This window comes from Lagopus muta, chromosome 2 (genome assembly GCF_023343835.1).
Source record: "Lagopus muta isolate bLagMut1 chromosome 2, bLagMut1 primary, whole genome shotgun sequence".
Classification (NCBI taxonomy): domain Eukaryota; kingdom Metazoa; phylum Chordata; class Aves; order Galliformes; family Phasianidae; genus Lagopus; species Lagopus muta.
In genome coordinates, this window is record NC_064434.1 from 80,329,571 (window position 1) to 80,350,255 (window position 20,685).

At 46.5% G+C, this 20,685-nt stretch overlaps 1 protein-coding gene across 4 annotated transcripts in view; it reads right to left on the reverse strand.

The window, feature by feature from the left end:
- The window catches only part of MDGA1 (MAM domain containing glycosylphosphatidylinositol anchor 1), a 128,906-nt gene that overhangs the window by 11,078 nt on the left and 97,143 nt on the right, over nt 1-20,685 (reverse strand). For 2 of the 4 annotated variants that reach the window (XM_048935583.1, XM_048935581.1), the window contains exons 11-14: nt 16,493-16,706; nt 15,511-15,534; nt 8,610-8,762; nt 7,480-7,614 (exon numbers count right to left, since the gene is read on the reverse strand). In XM_048935583.1, coding sequence (XP_048791540.1) covers nt 7,480-7,614; nt 8,610-8,762; nt 15,511-15,534; nt 16,493-16,706 — 526 coding nt within the window. The remainder of the gene's footprint in view (nt 1-7,479; nt 7,615-8,609; nt 8,763-15,510; nt 15,535-16,492; nt 16,707-20,685) is intronic. The other 2 variants (XM_048935582.1, XM_048935584.1) reach the window with 2 other exon arrangements.

Genomic DNA, 20,685 nt, shown 5'->3' on the forward strand with positions numbered 1-20,685 from the left:
CGCCAACTCCACATCTGATTCATTATGCCAGCTTGCTTAATCACACCTCCTTCCAGTACTTAAATGTTTTGCAGGGGACAATGTGAACAGGCTATATCCTTCCCCACAGGACAGTTTGGCTACAGCATCAGGCTCAGAGCATCCTCCCTCTGCCAAGGTTGCCACTGCACCAAGACCCCCGTTGCCTTCAGTCCAGACACTCTGCCACTGGGTTCTCCTGGAGAACTCCTGCCCTCCATAGGCAGAGGAGCACAGGACAGTGCCTACCACTGTCTCAGTTCAACGAGCTGGACACAGTGGAGAACGGCAATGCAAGGAGCAGAGCAAGGAGATAATGTGGAAGTAACTGTTCCCACCAGTTTTGCAGATTCAAGGAGCAGAGTGAAGCACAGTTACCATGAGGTCTGCGTGCTCCTCGTTTACCCTCTGTTTTGTGACATGCCCAGATGCCTTGAGGCAAACATTCTATCTTCTCCCAGCTTTGATAGCTGACCCTTTCATCTTTGCCACCAGAGACAGCTGGGTCCTTTGAGCAGTTTTTGCTCTCAGTTCTCAGACTGAGAACACGCACTGTGCTCTGCTCTCAGACAAGTGGAAACAGAGGTCTGCTTCACACATACTGCCAGGTTTAAAAGAGCACAACAGGCAGGCAGGGTGAGCCTGCCTGCATCTCTTCTGAGGGCAGTCTTTGGAAAGACCTCAGTCAGAGGGGAAGCAGACTTGCAGAGCCCCCTGGATACAAGTGGTGTCAGGAGGAGGCTGACAAAAACCCTGCAGAAGCAGATGTACTTACGCTGTCTCTATCCCTATTAACAGCCTATTTCCCCATCTTCACCCAGCCCCAGGAGCCAAGCATAGGGCAGCTGCACAGCTGCAGGGCTTGGAGCAGATGGGCTGTTTTAGTGCAATGCCGATGCGGGCAAGACAGCAGGAATGAGCAGCTGAGATCATGCATTCTTCCTGTTAAACTGAAGACACTGCTCAAAATCTGGTCTCTGACCTCATCCTCCGCCTGACCCAAAAAGAGGTGAATTAAGATTGGAAAAGACCTCTAAAATCATCTGGTCCAACTGCCAACCCATCCCCACCATGGCCATTGACCATGTCCCTCATTGCCACATCCACCCAGCTCTTGAACACCTCCAGGGACGGTGACTGCACCACCTCCCTGGGCAGCTGTGCCACTGCCTCACCACTCTATTGGATAGCAAGCTTTTCCTAATATCCAACCTGAATGTTTCAGACCTGGGAACTGGGGAGGATGATGGCCTCTTCACGCACAGTAGGGAAGCTGTTAGAGCTTGCTGTGTTCCCAGCTTTGAGATGGGATGGATTGTTACTAGAGACTTCTATACCATTTCCTATTTCATTACGCTTATTCTGAGAAATTTCCAGGAGACAGTAAGACTCCCAGCCAGGATGTGCAAACTCCAGTGGTTCAGGTGCTGGGATGCCTCTCTTTGGGAGAGGTAGTCACTCCTAGAAGCAATGGTAACGACTGACACTGGGAATTTTTGAGTTTTCTGGGAAGCATTTCAATACGTGTTGCAAAATCACGTCTTGCTGAAATTCAAACAGAGGCTGGAATGTTTGCACAAGTAGTGCAAGATAGGTGTGTCCCCTGCCCCACAACTATCCTGTCAGAGCACCTGGGGGGGGTGTCTCTGGAGGTACACCAATTTTAATCTCCACTTGCACAATCATTAAACTGCTCCATGAAGAGAACAGAAGAGTGACCTATGAGCGCTAAAGAAAAATCCAAAGAGGCACTTAGAGCTTAAGCATTTCTTCTTAACTGTTTTGTGTCTAGTGATTTCAGGGACTGAATAACTGATGCAGCACCCAGTATCCCAGGAAATGATCAGGTTGCAGTACATCCTGACTGACATTCAACTTTCACAAGGCTGTGCCATAAGCCCGGTCTGAATCCTCTGCTCAGAGCTGAGCAGGAAGGGGGTTGTAGTAGTTGTAGCTTCCCACAGGACAAATAACAGTGACTCAAATTAGGTGAGCAGAAGTAAAAATTGTCTATGGGCATTCAGGGCATCTGTGTCAGCAATCTGTGCTTGCCATCCTGTCCAACAAATTCTGCAGCAGTAACATGGTCAGATCATGATTTGTAAAACAGCAGAAGAGGATTTTTGAAGAAGGCAACATTTCACTAGCTATCTATCTGCAGTAGGAACTTGATTGAGTGGCACACTATTATATAGGAGCAAGAAAAGGTAAGGATCAGTGTTCCAGGACTGAAGATAATAACAGAATGCCTGCATCGATATGAAGACATATTATTCATAGAACAGAAAGGACATATAGCCAACCCATATGTGAATCCTTTTTCTTCCTCTCCATGTCTTCTTCAGCTTTTATAGCAGTCTCCAACCAAGCTCTTTGGGTTAAGACAATTCAGTCCCACAACTGCAGTCTGTGCCAAGCATGCTGTGGTGCTGTTTGTGAATCAACATCCAATCAAACCTATAATATACTGGGTTTCAGGAAGAGTAACTGAAGGGAGTTCTCTGCCTCTTGTTATTCAGAAACTTTGATTAGATAATGTATTGGTCCCATCTGGCTAGAATCCAAAGCTCACTGGAGTCTTCAGAAGAGCAATGACTTCTATTGAAGTCATTCTATAGCCTTTGGTTCAGAGCCACTCTATTGAACTTACAGAGTTTGAATGACACTTTACAAATCTATAGTTATCTTGCCAGGTATTTAAAATCCTTGCTCATGATCATGGTATTTGACTAACTTCCAGGAGAACCAAGCAGATACTATTAGAAGAGACAACAGTTTATCCAAGACCCCATACAAGGGCCACAGCAAGCTGCTTGACATCTGCAAAGAACATTAGTTAAATACGCATCAATTGATGGATGAATGAGTAAAGCCAAGAGCCCATCTGAACAAGTGAAAAAAGAAAGGATACATATATATATATATATATATATGTATGTATACACACATATAAACGGAATGCATTTTTTCTTTACAAACTTAGCTCTAACAGCAACTTGTTTTCAAAAGCCTAGAGGGAAGTGAATCACACTCATTAGGAAAATCAGCCTTCCCCCAATCAATCCAGTGACGTAAACTGTTGTGTAGAAATATTGCACTGGTCACAATGGCATGGATTAAATGAACTATGCATTTGTATACCAAGCAAAAGTTCTATCTCCAACACGAGGCAGCTACCTGCAGGACAGCAGCTGTGTAACTGCATGCAGTAGCACTTGAACCAACAGAATACATATATCCACAAGGTTTGGGTGGGAAAAAGGGTGCTAAGATGTTGAATATTACAAAAAGGTCTTCTTCATGGTTCAGATCACTTTGACATTGGCATAGCTGGTACCTGTCAATCAGCATGACCTGACAGCTCTTACTTCTGTCACTTGTCAGAAACAAGATGCAGCTATGGCACCTCTACAAACATTGGCTCCTATTGTGATCATCCCAGCCTCAGACACACCTTTGTACCAGCTGCATAATTTGAGTTGAAGAACTAAAACAGCAATTTGTTATGTCAGCCCTTCCTGGTCTATGTTTCCTGATCAGGAAGAGGGTGTCAATGGTGACACTATCAGTGCAACTGGGCTGCTTAGAAGCCAATTACTTCTGTATAACATCTTGTGAGTTTCTTAGATTTGGGTGCTCTGGCAAGCGATGTGCATGATTAAGGCTCACTGTTTCTACTGACCTAGATGAAAAATCCCTCTTAATCAGTACCAAGCATGGTTCCTCACAGTAGCTTATGATTTCACTGAAAGTCTCCCATTCTGATTATACATAGGCCAGACATAGCTGTTGTGATCAGATAAGGTCTGTGTCAGCACTAAGCTGGAACAATACCACCTTCAGTTCTCCAAGATTTTTACAGATGCTGGACACACACCAGAAAATAAGCCTGTTCTCTGACTTCCGGAAGAGGGACTGGCCAAGGTAAGACTGTGACACTACCAGAGCAGAAAGGAGGCTTGAAGTATAGAACTGTAAGCCAAGAATAGGATCTTCAGCCAGGCTCATCTCCTGTGGCCTAGGACCAGCCAGACTGCTGTACACTTCCAACCTAGGAAACACCCTAGAGAAGAGCTCTCTGCCATCTTCCCCTTATAAGGCAGAATACAGTCATAAGCCCATATGCAGTGATGAGTTGTATTAAAAACAAAGCAAAAAAAAGGGTCTGCCAGTGTGATCACATATGGGAAGGAGGCTAAAAAGTAGCTGTTTAGGTACATTCAGAGCCACTGCTTGCATATAGGTATTCCCAGCAAGTTGGTCCCTCACAGCATTCCCTTCTCAGGAAACCTCTGGGAAGAGGAATCTGACAGTGGAAACAGGGATCTGGGGATCTGCTCCCAGCTGAATGCTGAGACTCACAGGGCCAACCTGGCAAGGAGTTGCACTCAACAACAGGTCCCTGTGTGCTGTGGCTAGCTCCTCTTCTGAAGGAGGACATATAGTGAGCAATTCCTGCTTTGATGTATTTGTGTCTGCCACAGACAAGACTCTTGAATGTCTGCTAGAAACTGTATTTCTTTCCTACTCCTCCTCCTGATTTTTTTTGTTTGGGTTGGGAGGATTGTAGGCAACACAAACACTTGCTCCAGAGGGGGGTAAAAGAAGAAAAACTGATGACCAAATAACTCCAGAAGAATGGGAATTGCCTCCAGGGAGCTCCCCTTCACCCTGCTCTCTCATCAGCTGAGAGAGATTCAACATCATCCTGCTCTGCTAGTTGCTGAATATTTTATACCATGGCTACAAATGCTCCATTTGTATTCAGTTTCTCTCTTTCGTCATATCTATTATAAACGAGTAGTGTCTGGGAACTCTCCCAGGGAAGATTTGCCTGGATGGCTATGGATATTTTATAGTCAAATTGTAAGAGTAAACCAGCTTTCAAGTTCTGTAGAGACGGGAAAAGGTAATAAAAGGGTTATTAAAAAAATAAATAAATGTCGGGGTTTTATATGGCTTCCTTTCATAATGACAGAGCTTCTGTTGGCTCCACGATGGAGCTGGAGCTTCTAGGAGAAGCTAAGAGATATCCTCTTACTGGCACTGCTTGCCAATGGGAGACATCTGATATGCTATGGCTGACTCAGTAGTGCTGGCATCTGGCTTGGTAGGACCAGGCTGACACTAGGTGAGCCAGGGGTAAGAGCTGTGGCCATATGCACTGGGGACAGGTGGCAATATGGGAAGTGACATGGTCATGGCCCAAGCTGGTAAACACTTATCTTTACCTCCATATTGTCACAGGTGTGGTACAGGTAGGAGGCCAGGGTCTGTCTCTTCATTTGGCAGGAGGAGTCCTAGCAAGAAAGCCTCTATTTGAGGGCCAACTCCCCTCTTGTTCAAGTGGGGACTAAAAAGAAACATGGCCACAAGCTAAAGAAGCTTGCTTTGCCATCAGGCAGCCTGCCACTTCCAGACTCTCAGGGGCCTTCAGCCAGCATGGACATCAAGACTGCCCCAAAATATCAAAAAGAATCCAAAAAATTACAGAATATCATGACTGGCCCTGAAGGAAGCTACAGAGCAGAGAGCAGATATGAGGGACTGAATTTCAAATTGCAGATGGATATATTGTGGGTTTCCCAGACCAATCCGCATCTTCAAAACCCAAGAGAAAAGAACTTCTCATTTCTTTTTCTATCTATTCAGTCTAATTTTTAAATAATTCATTCACTCCCGCTCAGCCTTAGCCATTCTGGAAAATCATCTCATGGTGTTAAACAGCCTATTTACCTCACAAAAATTTAACAGCCCCTTTATGCAACAAGGGGGAAATGGGGACCAGGCAGGAACAATGGCATTGAATATAAGGGAATGATCAATTATAAAAGGCACCTGATGCTGATGAATATAAAACGATACTTGGTGGCTTTCCTAGGTCTTTGGTTTAACAATATCTTTGGCTCAGGGTAAGTCGTCGGTGAAGCAAATGAATAAAGAGTTAAAATACTAAAAGCCAAAAATCTGTAATGAATTGATTCCCCAGCACATCCAGTCCACACCACCTCTTGAGAAACCACAGGCATGCTGTCAAACAGCTGTCTTCCAATACAGAGCAAAAGCTAAGGGGCTTTTACTTTCCCAGTGAAATGAACTTGGAAATAGGGCACAGCTGCATTCTTAAAGGAGACAAAGAGGAGGTTGCTTTGTGCTCCTCCCTTCACATCTTCTTTCCCTGGCAGTCTCCCATGTTTCCCTGCTGGTCTGTGTCATCGTTGATTGCAGTCACAAAGATCTAATCCCTTTCAAAAATGCCAGGAGAAGACAGTCAAGAAAGCCAATTGATCACAATGGAAAATGGCTGAGAAGAAGGGAATTTGCCATCCAGCATTAACAGCTGGAGTCTGTCAGCTAAGAAAGCCCAGCAAACCTGGGAAAACTTGGTGTCAACCAGTGCCAATAGTTTTCTGCCAATGCCAGTGTGAAGACAGCATGGAGCAGATCATCTGCAGGAGAGATACAGGTGTGTGGAAACACCTCTGACCTAGCTGGACTTAGTGCAGAAAGCAAACCTGAGTCCGCACAGCAAAGACAGAGAAGGAGACCTGCTCTGTGAACCACTGCCCAACTACTTCAACCGGCATCCATGGGATCAGGTTTTCAGCCTAGCCCCCACTGAGAAAAGGTCTCAGATTTTGCAGCTTAACCTCTCTGCTGTGCCACATTGCACAGAGATGTGGTGGCTGGACTCAGGAGCATGTTTCCTTCCAATGACATCAATGGTGCTGAAGCAGAGAGCTGTTAATTAACCTCGTTTATTGAAGGGTGGACACATTCCTGCCTGGGCCTGCTTTTTCAGTCAGGCTCCAGTCCAGCAGGTGATTAATAACCTAGCGTGCTGTGGAAAGAGTGCATCTATTATTCAAATTAATGAAATTATAATCAAGAGGTGACGAATTAGCAATTGCTCCTTGACTGGATATGGAAACTCATTAGTGTGCTGGGCGCTGCCGTGGCACTCACTGTACCAGTATGTACAGAGTATGGCTGGAGAGGAGGGAGTCAGGCAGAGCTGAGAGCCCCTTCTCACAATTCTGCCCTGGCACACACATCTGGAACACTCCAAAGTAGCTGCACCCACCACAGAGTCCCACAGAGTACCTCCATCTCCTCTCTGATGTCACACCACCTAGAGCAAGGTGGCTGTGGTCACAACAAGGAGAAACACGTGAACATAGCTGTGGTGTTTTTTCTTGTGGAGGGTAAGGAGCCATGTTCTAGAGGAAACATGGCAAGGAGTGATGGCTGGCTTCAAGATACCATTCCAAGGACAGCCTCACAACATGCTGGGTACAGGCAAAGAATAACTCTCTGAGGACCATCCTGGTGCTCTGAGTACTGAGTGAGACTCAGCCACTCAGATTGCTGGCTGCAGTCATAGCTGGTGGAGCTGATGGGGAGGTCTTCCCCTTACACCCTGCACTAGGCCAGGGGAACCCATCCCCAGACAGTACTCACCGATGTGCTTGCCGTACATGTGGTAGTAGAAGGAGACACAGTAGTACTTGGCCGTGATGTTGTATAGTGGGCTGATCAGCCGGGCTTTGTCTCCTGTCACCCGGGGCCGAGAGGCCTCGATGAACATGTAATAACCTACACAAGGAGAGAAAAAGGTAGGGAAAGGCATTGCATCTTCCGCCCTGCAAGTAATGGGATGCTTGGGGCTGAGAGACTCCTCCTGATGCATGAGACGTGGCCTTGCTCTTCTCATCCCATTGGATCCCATCCAGAAACACGTGCAGAAAGAGGATTGCAGAAAGGATTCAGTGTATCTGGCCTAAGCAGTGTTGTTTTGATCTAAAGAGAGCAATGCCAAAGTAGTTGCTACCAACCCAAGGAGGATCAGGTTAACTATTTTTTGACATTGTTTTTGGTGCTAGGTCTGGCTGGTGTACTCAACAATAATGGGAAAAGCCACTTCCTTAGCTGGCCTTCGGGTATCTCCCTTTTTTTTTTTTTTTTTTTTTTTTTTTTTTTTAATTTTTTGTGTTCAGAGTTGGGCTTGCATATGAATTTATTTTCCTCATTAGAGAAAGGGGAAAGCAATATCCAGCTAAATCTGGTGTGGGTCCTATCTCGTCAGATAGGATGAGAAATACACAACAGCAGCCTCCTCCAGTCCAGCTTGGGGCCCCCACTGGCACTCCCCCAGCCTCATCCCTCCTGCTGGTGCTTGGTATGGAGGAGAATTGCCCCATGGAGATCTTCTTTGAGGAAGCAGCTGGTTAAACCCAGCAGGGACATTTTCAGGTGTTAGAGACGTTCTCTTAATTGTTTATCCTTTTTTTGACTTCAAAACAAGCATCAAATGGGACAAGGACATTAGGCAGCAGGCAATTAGCTAGTAACAAGAACTAATGCTCACACTATTCCCTTAAACAAAGTTGTGGGTGTTTTAATTGTGTGTTTAATGCCAATCAGTAACATGCAAATTAACTGCCTGCTCCCTGCACCCTGTGCGGAGGAGAAGCATGTGTGCAGAAAGCAGATCAGCGCTCTGCCATCTCCCACAGCCTCAGGACCCTGATGCCTTGTGGCTTGCATCTCCCCCCAGAAATGAACCAGAAGAAACCCAGAAGTGTGCCTACCCTCTGGCGTACCGCTGATGTCCGTGGGTGGCCCAGTGTTGACAGTACGCTTGGGGTTCTGGGTCAGGGCGTTCTGCCGTGTCCAGTCAAAGTTGTCCATCTTGTCTTGCACGAAGCCGCAGATCTTCTCATCCTCAAAGCGACAGGTGTTATCTGCAGGGAAGGACACGGAGTGCCGCTTTTCAGACCTCCTCCGGGGCTGCCTTGCTGCTTCAGGAGGGTATTCAGCACAGGTGAGCAGCCCCCAGCCTCAGGAGGAGGCTGAAAATGTATATTTTCATGGTGGCTACAATTAAAGAATGGTTAATCCAGGCTGACGGATGCAATTATCTGACAAAATAAAATACAGCTAACAGGACTTAAAAGAGATTCTGCTGGGAGGTCTAAGGGAGCTGATACAGAGGATGATAAAAAGAGTAACAGAGTGATGAAGGCAAGCAGGCCATGACAGCTTTTAAACCAGAACAGCCTGATGGTAGAATAATCTTCCCAGGAAAGAGGAGAGAATGCCAGCAGGTAAACTTCACTCTGGTCTACTTATTAAATTAAACTATGGCACACATGAAAAAAACAGCTGTGGAGAAGAGGTCAGCTCAATGCTATAAATGTGTAACTTAGCTAGAGCATATTCAATTTATACCAGCTCAGAGGTATATCTGCTATTGCAGCTTATGCGGGTTCTCCTAACAAAATGCATTACACTGGCAAAAGATTTTCATGTAGCATCAGCTACATGTGAAAAAGAGCTTCCTTATGCTACTACCACAAGACAATCACAGCCTATGGCAATATGAGATGGGTGAAAAATCTTGTGTATAGACACAACCCAATGTGGACCTGCAGAGAATGGAGCAAATCAAACTTGACCAGAATTAAGATGGTCTTTTGTTGAACCTTTGTGGTGAAAACTAGTTTCTGAGCCTCAAAACCAAAGCCTTTCACTGCTGATACAGTTAGAAAAGAAGAGAAAGAATGAACAGAAAAGAAAGAAAAAACAAATCAAGATTGGCTATGAAAATTACTTTGTTTTTTCAAATGATTCCAGGAATGAAATCAGAACTGGAGAATGAGATGAGAGTAGGATCTCAGAGCTCTCAAGTGGTGCAGACACAGCAAGCAGATCTTTTTACCTTCTGCCTTTACATTACAGCCAGGGGGGTATGCTATGAAACTGAACAATAAAGTAATTAAATTCATGAAAGAACACACAGAAAAGAAAAACATGTTCTTTCTCAGGTTATGGAATGTGTTAGAAACTCATCCATGGCACGCTGAACTCAGTTATTTGTGGTTCCCCCCCCACACACACAGTTCCGGCTATCATGGACAGATGAGAAGCAGCCTGAACACCTACCTGCATCTGCTTTGTGCCATGGGAGGTTCCAGTTGAATATCAGGAAAAATTTCTTATTCAAAAGAGTGGTGAGGCAATGGCAGAGGCTGCCCAGGGAGGTGGCGCAGTCACCACCCCTGGAGATGTTAAAAAGCCATCTGGATGTGGCACTGAGGGATGTGGTTAGTGGACATGGTGGGGGTGGGTCTTCTCCAACCTTAATGATTCCATGATGAACGGACAGCATTTTGTCTCTGAGACGCTGCACCTATCTTCCAGCTTTAGCCTGCATCACCTCCTCCCATTTGGGAAACGAAACTGCTGTCTGCCATACAGACACCAACAGCCTCCAGCCCCATGCAGCAGGGCCATGGAGGCTCTCTTCTCCCTTCTTATGTGGTTCTTACACCAAAGCAGTCAGGAAAAAGAATGTAGCCTCCTCCATGACCCACAGAATGGCTGGACACTATGCTTCAAGCAAGGGTTTGGTTTGTGGAGAAGGGCTGGCTTTTCTTTTAGCTCAGCAGGAAACACTGCTTCTGTGAGCTGATCACAGCCATAGGGAGCTCGACAGGGCTGGCCACTTAACTGCTGATTAACCCTGGCTAAGTGCTTTCCGGTCAATCCGCTCATTTCTAATTAGCATCCTAATCCAAATTAGCCACTGCTACACAGTGCAGTGCTGGGCACAGGGAGCTGGAGGAGGTGGCAGGAGCAGACAGGGCAGACACCTGTAGGGTCTGAGGCTGGGCAATAACATCGGCTAGGGGGTCTGCCAGCCCAGCACAAAATCCTTTTGCAATCATAGGGAACAATCAGGACGGGAAGGATTTGCATCTCTGATCCTATTGTGCTTGTGGACCTTTGGAGGAAAAAGCTAGCATTTTTCCCCAGCACAAAATTCCCTTAACTGGGAATATCAGACAGAAAACAGAGCTGAAAACTGTAGCACAAAGGCCTGCCAGGCAGCTGACTGAAAGGGAGCAAATCCCTGAAGAAAACAGCACAGAAACCAAAGAAGAAGGAGGCTGAGGAGAAAGCCCAAGCTCAGGTGGAGACCAGAGAGAAGGTCAGTGCAGGGACAGAGAAAAACAGGGAGCTATGCAAGACAAGGGGACAGTATTCCTGTCTTACAGCTGAGGCCCAGCCCTGGTGGCTGACAACTGCTGCGTGAGAAGTCCATCACACCCTTGGGAACAGGAATGGAGAGCTTTAAGGCGGTAGGAAGGGGCTGCTCTTACTGCTAGAGCACAAGGCATGAGGTGCTGCAGACTCTCAGCTCTTTGCATGCCAGAAAAGGGCCATGCCTCTGTCTTCACCTCTCATTCAGATGCAGCCAATTCCAGAAGATATTGCTCCTAACAGAGAGCACAGAATGGAGGAGGCTCCTGGGCATGGCATGACACAACCAGGCTTACATGTAACATCACTTGCCATGCGAGAGCAATCTACAGCAATGCTGCTTCTGCCTAGCTTGGGATCTCAAGGCAGTTTGGGACAGCTAATGAACAAGGCTTTATAATATCTCCATGAAGCATCACCACTTTATACATCTCCTGCATTACACACGGTGAAACAGATGCACTAAAATAGACACATCTAAGGTCACAGCAGGCAGTGTCAAAGATGGAAGCAGAACCCTGGTGTTCTGACTGCTGGTTGCTTGGTTTAAAGCAAACCACGGGAAGGCAGAAGCTCTGCTGCTCCTCTGAGCTGGAAGTGGAGGTGCCCACGATAACTCAGGTATATTCAGAGAGTTGGGAAACAGCCAGCGTGTCACCTCTGGGTGACTATCATCAGGCTGACTGAGAGAAACCTGTCTGATCCAGCTGCAAAGCAAACCTTTAAGTGACCCACTGCGTCTCAGAGGCTACAGCAGTGATCTGACTGCTGACCTCGGCTGTGTGAAGCAAACCTTCTTTCAGACTCGCACCATCTGCCAGGGATCCTGGCTCAGCACTGTGGAGCAAAGGAACCTTCCTGATTAAAAATTAAACAGTGGCTTTAAATATTGAACACAGAAGTTGTTCTCTGGATTGTTAGAGGCGAGGTGGAAGTAGCAGGGGAGCTGGTTCCTCAAAGGCTGGAGTTAGTGCTGTCTTCACCAAACAGATTTCCTTGGCAGGCTTTGCAGTGGCAGCAGCTCAAAGTGCAGAGATGTTTGCTCCTGGTTATAGACACCTCCCTGCATTCCCAGAGGTGAGACCCTCAGCCATGCCTATTAGCATTTCTTGTTGCTTCACCTCCTCGAGAAACATAATGGAGGTTTTCATTTCAAGTCCTCAGGGGTAAGCAATCCCTGGCCTTGAAATTCTAGCTGCCAAATGAATGCATACAAAAAATAATAAGATGATCCTAGCTGCAGACTACAGGTGAATAGCAGATGGAAGCACATTCAAATAAAATTGCCTTCGTCATTTAGCTGTGCTGTGACAGCTGAAACTGGCTTGGAGCACAGGGGACCACGATCTGAGCCTCAGCTCTGTTGCAGACCCACAGTGTGACCTGCAGCCCATCACTAGAGATCACTTTCCCCACCTAGAAGATGAAGAAAATGCAAACTGGATTGTGACCTCAAAGTACTCTGGGATTTAAGACACACGTAACAAATTTTTCCATAAGTTTCTAAAGCATTTCTACATTTCTAACCAGTAATGGAAGAAAGCTTTACAGTACACTAACTGGTTGGGTCATATTGGAGCACCATCTGCTTTAATATCCCCATCTATGATACTGGGATAATATGGCCCAATCTCATTTTCCATCCTGTCATGAGGAATTAGTGGCAGTCACCTGCTTTAAGATCTGGGATGGGCACAGATTTGAGGAATCCAATTCTAAACACTGGGATCACATCCTGTTCCCACATGTTCATGCTGAGTCAGCAAGTTCAGATCCCTCTGTGCTATGAGGCATTAAGAGAGACAGGACACACAAGCACTGGATGGTGAGCAATGAGACAGGTTAATCTACAACAACCTGCAGCCGATCACCACCCACCGTACATTTCCACCATCCAGAAACATTTTAGCTCCATCACAGCCAGATTGCGGATACATAAGGAATAATATGTTTTTTAATTCTCCTGTCACTGAGGTTGTGAGGCTACATCTGCTAGAACCAGGGAAACCAAACCATACACTGTGAATAAGATGGAAAAGTTTTGGGAGCAACACTGCAGGGTTGGGTTGGAAAGTGAACGTCATACCCAAATGAAATCACAGAGTAAAAGTAAGAAGGACAGAACAGATTCCCCTGGAGTTTAATCATAACATTAAGATGATCAGCTGTCCTAGGAGATATTTAAAATATTACCTTACCTTATACTACTCAAAGAGAGACTTTTAAGATAAATTCTGGTTTCTAGAATAAGATTAACTGGTTTTTAAGAATCAGTTTTACTGCTAATTTCTAAATAAGTGAAATATTCAATATCTTTTGTTCACTCCCTGTGCTTTCAGTTTCCCTTTGCCTTATAATCTCAGCACCTGGCTCAGTAACCATAGCACATGCATGCCTGCCCCAATGTCATTAACATCTTATTAGGCTGGGAGAGAAAATGCATGAAGAAGTAATTGTATTAAGTGACTCTCAGAGTTTGTAAATTAATCACCATTGTGCATGCCCTTGGATCAGGCTGCCAGAGGCATTAATCATCCAATCTTTGCCTTTCACTTGAGAGCTCTCAATGTTTGCTCCCAGAATTTGGCTGGGCAGCCTAGCGTGAGGATACCTTTGCAATCACAACACTTTTTTTCTGGAGGTGGTGGTAGCAAGGGAAGTGGGGATAAAAAGAGGTAGGAGTAGGGATTTCCATGCTGCTGAACTGAGAGGCTTGGAAGCAAGTTGTGGCCCAGAGACAGAGCTATGAGGCTTTGGGCTCATGTTTGCAAAGGGCTCGTGTTTGCAATGGCAGCCGGCCTGAAAGGAAGGGAGATCTCTGAAAGCAAGAGTGGTGGCTGAAGTTCTAAGGCAGTCAATCTCAAGGCGTGAACTCAGAGGCAGGACCCTGATGGCTGGCTCAGCGGTTCCAATTTTCAGCTCAGTCTGGATAAATCATAACAAGGAGAACTCAAGTGCTGGTTTTACTGCATGAAAATACAGGTGTGGCTGAGTTCTCTGATGTAGGCAAATTTCATTCTGGTCTCAGTGAAGCTGCCAAAGCAATCCCAGGTGAGCAATCTGAAGGCTCAGCTTATAAAGACTCCGAGGAGACTGACACAATTAAGACTGAAGTTGCCCTGTCATTACCAGAGATACATGTGGTGTAAAAGCAAGTGGCAAAAAGCCAGATTTTTCACTTTCCCCTGTGAGCCAGAATGCTCACCTCCTCCAGCAAGGGAGAGATGCATCCTGGAGTGGGTCCCTGGCAATATGTTCGTTGTTTCCTGGTGGAAATCAGCCCAATGGACCAGTGAGTTCTCTTTGGAGAATGTTTAAAGAGGATCAAACAGTGGGGAAGAGGAAAGAAAAAGGAATCAGGAGTCATAGATACAAAATCCCACTGCCTCACTGAGAAACTCCTGTTACCGGATAAGATGTGATAAACCTAATCATCCTCGGAGTGTGAATCTGCACACACGAATGCTTGATGGCTGCCTTAACAAGATAACCCTGTGCTCCAGTTCCTGCTTGTTGCCCAGTCCTGGCTTCTCCTTCCCACTGGTATCCTGCAGTGCAGCAGTAACACTTGCCTGCCCACATGCAGAGTGCTACCTAAGAAGACTGAACGGTGTTTCAGCTTTTTTGATTTTTACTTAGCAGTTGAAAACAGGAAAAAAGAAACATCTACATTGAACCAGCCTGCTCTCTGTGATCACCAGCAAGCAGTTTGCCCATCTCTGCCCAAGAGCTTTGCCTGGGCTCATATCCAACAACTGAAGCAAAGGGACTTTGTTTCATACCTTGGAGATTAGCATGCTAGAAATCCTCTTTTATGGACATTATCATGTTCTTCACTAAGAACATCAATGTGGGATGCTGTGTATTGTGATCTCAAAATCAAGAGGAACTCTGGGTGCTCAGAAAAGATGGGTCTACATCTAGATGTTAGGATGCATTAGCAGGAATGACTGGAAGATAAATGAGAAAGCAAATAGTGATGACACCAGAGGGGAAGAAGAAAGGAACTGTGCTCATGGAATTTGTAAGCAGAACCAGATATGAGCTCGAGATTGCTCCACACCAGCCTGTAGAGGTGTCAAGAAGAATATGAGGGTTATACATTCCTCAAATAGAGATATTTTGGAGAACTTTTAATAATCTTCTCAGTAGATGCAAATTGCTATTAGTAGAGGGAAGGTGGGCTCAATGTCACAACCTACTCAGTCACAGAGATATCAGGTTTAAGTGGGAGGCATGTCTCTGGCATATATCTCCCGATGATAACTCAAGGTACAAAAAATGGCATTACTTAATGAAATTATTAATAGTTTATGCAATCGCAAGCTCTTTGGGGGAAAATACTTTGTTAAGTTAGTGCTGTTTTCCAGTTTGGCTGATCTCCTGCAGCACTTGACTAACAAGCATTACAATCAAAACATAAAATACAAAGGTCTTGTTGCTTACCTGTTGGGCTGGGATAGTTGATTGCTGGAAAAGGAAATAGAAAAACAACACATCACAAATCATAATCAAAGTCTGAAAATAAAACAAGCACATCAAGAAAGGTCAGAGTTGTACAAATCTCTTAGCAGCATCCCTGCAAAACAGCACTGCTCAGTGTTTGCCTTGGTGATAGAATAAGCTGCTGACTCACTGATCTGAACAGCAGCAGATCTTAATAATGGGTGATCCTGGAACTGCACAGGGAATCCCTTTGGGCTTTCTGAGCAGTTTCTTTCTGAAAGCAGCCGCTGGGAGATACAGCTTGATATCTAAGAGGGGCATCAGTGTCACTTTCCAGGCCAAGAAAGTTGTGAGATCATGCAAACACAGGTGGAAGGAGCTCTGTACTTCATGCTAAAATACAGGGTCCAGACTTCTAATGGGAGTGAAGGAATCATAAGGTTGTGAGAATGGATGAGCTGGGAGCTGTCTGGATGCTGGAAAAAGAGGCATGGTCAAAGTCTGTCAATTGGATGATCTGAGATTCAGGATGTTGGGCAGACCTACAGGTTTATTGTGGCTAGTTGGGAAATGAACTGTGCATTCAGCTCTGGAAACAATGAAGTTCCTTGAAATCCTCTTGCTTTTACGGGCATGTGGCTAATATGCAGAATTCACTGGCTGTTCTCTGAAATATGTCACTGAGCCACAGGTAGCAGTGGGGTTTTGGGCTCCCACAGAGAGGAGAGTGTGCTGGAGCTGCTGGGTAAAAAATGAGTTGAGACTGACCATAGTAGGTCTCTGTGTAATACTCTGCATTGATGGTAGCAGCCAAAAAATGGCCAAATATGACAGTACCATGCCATCAAAACTCTACGCATCTGAGAGATACACCCAAGGTTTGCAGGAGACAACATCTACACATGCCCATATCCATTGGCCTGACCCATAGCTGGCAGCTCAGACTTGCTCTCATAGCCAGGACAGAGGAGGAGACACCTACGTTCCATGTACCGGATGATGCGAGCAGCCATATCGCCAGCCCCAAAGCTGGTGATAGGTGTCAAGCGAACTTCGTAGCTCTGAGGCACCTTCAGGTTGGGCAGGATGTGCTCCAGCAACAGGCCCTTCTCCATTTTCTGCACAGGAATGAAGGTTTGGATGATGTTTCGTTGAGCCAGCTGCATGAAAAGAGAATCCACAGTGTCATGAAAATCCTGAAATTAGAAACCAGAGAGATCATATTCACTATCTAACACCTTGCTTTTTCCCTTCCTATATAGGCAAGTATGCCTGCTTTGTCAGTGAGATCGTCATGTAGAACTGGCTAAAAATTCCCTTCTCTGGCACAGAACAGTGATCAGGAGCCTGAGCTTTCACTGAAAAAAAGCTTTCAGGTCCTCCTGATTAGGGGGATGACTTGAAATATGGACCTGGAGCAATTCCATGTCAAGACCAGTGGCTCCAAGATGGGAGAAATAAACCTGATTGACTTGCATCAGTGCACCAAGGTCCTGTGCTCATTGCAGCATGGCATTTTGCCAAGACCCCCTTGAGTTCACAATCACTGCTGCAAAATTAATTCATTTGCTGTCTGTGTCCTGTGGCATTTCATTTGGTGCCTTGCTGGAACTTACCTACCAGCTATGCTTCCTCAGCACCCTTCCATGGGATCTGCCCTTCAAGCCTAGCCATTACTACTGCTTCAGACCAGGGTAAGGTGTCTTGTGTAAGTCAGGGATCCTCTGCAGTCACCCATAGGCTCCCTCTTTCTCTAAATTCCACTGAAGATGCAAACCATACTACCTGAACCATACCAGCTGAACAGAGTTTCATACACTAAGGCATCAGGGAAGCTTCAAGAAAGCGACTGGAAAAATATCGTTGTCAAAATCACCACCACTAAAAATGATGAATTATGTGTCAGCAAAACTTCCCTGCCACAGTCATGCTTGCTTGGCAGGGGAAGGACAAGAACAAGGATTATACAGTAAAGATATAATCTCTATTGCTGTGCAGTGCCTGGATCCCTGCAGCAAGGTTTGGTCCTGATATGTTACTGGGGATGCTGGTCCTGGCAATAAGGCCTTCGGCAGAGCTTTCTATGGCCTCACATTCACTATCCCAGACACTAACCTCCCCTTGATAACATTCTCTAGGCTGACAAGTTTCATTGCAAAGAAAATTCTCCTGATAGCTGAGCTCAGTGATCATCACAAATTCTGCAATAACAGGACTGAAAGAGGGATGCAGGGAGGAAAGTTTTCAGCAAATCCATCAATATGGAGATTGTGGGGCAAGAGCGCAGTGCGAGGGTAAGGCAGGAGCAGAGGCCAGCAGCAAGAGGGGGCGAGGGAGGGATGCAGGCAGAGCACCCGAGCAATGCAAGCACATGCAATCCCTCTGATCCCCACCTACCCTAACATACATGACTCTAAGCTCCAGCTGAGAAGGAATGGTTGTCACTGGACCCAGCCAGCTCCCAGTGCCAGAGCCCCATTCTTTTCCAGCACGGCCAGGACCCATTTCCTCAACTGAGCCAAACTACCCACAGGTTGCACGGAGCTCCCATGCAAAGGGCAGGGCTGGACCAGACCCTACCACAGTACTGTGCAGAGTCCCCCACAGAGCTGCGGCTGCATGCTGTTTTCACAGCCAACAACAAGCTTTGTACCTGCTTAAGCTGATCAGGCTGCAGTTTGCTTGAGGAACTGGCACCCTCCTTATCCCCAGGTAAGAGGGGTCAGAGGACTGGGAAGGCTCCAGTGCCTTCCCCTATCCCTGTACTTTCCAGGGAACAGCCTCAGTGGGCAGAACCAGGGCAGTACCTGTGGGAATCAAGCATGACAGTGGCACTGGGCTGCTGTCAGGTTCCGTACACGTAAACAACACTGTCTGCATGCATGCATGCAAGCTGGGTGCAGGTCCAACTGGCATGCCTGCTGCTCAGCCCTTCCATCTGCCAGCCTGCAGCACGACTGTTATGCCAAGAGTGGAACCAGATCCTGGTGGCAGTGATCTCACCTGGGATCATTAGCACCAGACCATCATTTACTGGGAAGGAGAGGAGGAGGCACAAGACATAGGCAGGGGACTGGGGGTGGCATGGCCTCTGGCATGGGGCTTTTTGGGAAGTAGAGCTTGACCAGGGGGCTGGTGGCAGCTCCTCCTTACAGGCTGCCACAGAGCCTGGGCAAAGGGAAGGTAGCCAGCAAACAGGAGGGGGTCAGGAGCCATTTCCCTTGTCTAGACATAACCTTTAGAAGAGAAACAAAATGGAGAATCGAAGAGAAGCCTGAAGGTGAGGTTCAGACAGTGCAAATTCCACCTCATCTGGGAGCTGTGTGGAATTTGGGTATCTAAAGCCTCTGGGAATAACATGAAATTACGTATTCTTCCACATCATTTAAGCCAGGACAAGAAATCAGCCTCTAGTCCAGACTGCAAAATTCCTGAAGCACCAGTCAAGTGTATCCACACGGGCATGTCGGCTTAACCAAATAAACAGTTGGATGCTATCTCAGTTTGTCTGAGATAAATCAGAAAAGAATAACAGCACCCATGTCCCCATGGATCTCAACTGTCCTGCTTCTAGGTGGAACTTGTATCACTAGGCAATGGGCAAGGCACAACAGGGTACCCTGGACACATTTCCTCGTGCAGCATAGGTAGAAAGTTCTGTGAAGGCTGAGAGAGAGAGAGAACAGGCTGGAGTTCAGCACAGTTTAGTAGGTGTGACATCAGTGCAAGGGAGAACAAGGCCTGGCTCCAGCCAGCTGCTCACCCTGTGAGTGCATAGCTGCTGTGGGCTTGCAGTGATGAGTACAGGTCCAGCAGACAGCAAAATTACAGCCAACGTCTGGCTCCACCTCCCTCTCCCCAAGCATCCTTTGCCTTTCTGGCTGCCAGCAGCAGCTTTGTGCAGAGCTGCACACATCAGTACAGCAGGAACTTGTTTTTAATCCTTTGCTCCAGTCTCCTGTTGCTGCCTTTATGCTCTTCTCTCATGCTACCCCAGTACCTTCTTCCCTCTACCTCCTCTTCAGCCTTCTCCTTCCTTCTGATCATGCTAGCATGGTCCTCCAGTGTAATAGTGCTGCGGTGCAGTTCCTAAAGCAGAGGCAGGCACAGAGGACAATGAAACACTGGCCACCTTATTCAAGATGCTGAAGCCTCTGTGGAGAATCTCAGGCACTGAGCTCATTTATCACCAGGCTCAAGATGCTGCCAGTGGGCCCAGAACAAGAGTGCAGAGCAATGCGCAGTCTCATTTCGCCTTCACCTCCTTCCATTTCAAATAATGAGAGGGAGGGAATGGGAATAGAAACAAACAAGCAAACTCACACTATTTCTACCAGATGGCTGTGGATATCACACCGGATGCAGAGGTGGGAATGCTCTTGCAGAATGGTTTTTCTAGAAACACCTTACAAAGGACAAAAACACCCCAGGGGGGTTGTATATATCAACATGTACAGTAGGCAAGCTGTCCCTTTCCTGTGTCACTTGTAAGCAATATTAGCGACCAAGAGAGAGAACCAAGAAGTCTCCCAGCACTACAAACTGGGTCTGCCCTTTCTCATTCCTCCCCATCACACCCTGTTGGCAGGTCTCGTCCAGCCAGTCCCACACCTCATTGTGTAAACTGGTTTGTGGTCCACACAGAGTGCTTGTGCCAGTGTGACCAGCCTCAGCTGGCTTGTGAGCCAGGAAGACACAGCCTCAGAGAGAAGAGCCACACTGCCTCTCACCACGTTTCATTCCCAGCTGGGATGCTGTCTCCACAAAAGGACCAATGTATGACACCAACACGTCCAAGCTTTTTGTGTGTTAGAAGTGAAAAGGATGCTGTTTGCAGGCTGAATTATGTTGAGAGCAGGCGTGTATCAGCTATCAGATATAATAAAGCCAAAGCCTATTAACAAACGCATCTGTCAATATTTACTGTTGCAGCGCTGCACAGCAACCCGCACCAGGGATTCAAAGGACCATGATAACCTGTGTGTGCTGGGACTCAGCATGACCTGAGCAGCCACACACGTGCTCTCACAACCAGTCGCAGACTGCACTGCTACATGCTTAAGGGAGAAAGTGAAATCAGAATGAAAACCTGTTTCATTACTGAGCCTCGGGAATCAGTGCAAACATCAGCTAGAAAAATTTATATTAAAGCCCCACAGATTCTCCAGTAAGCTG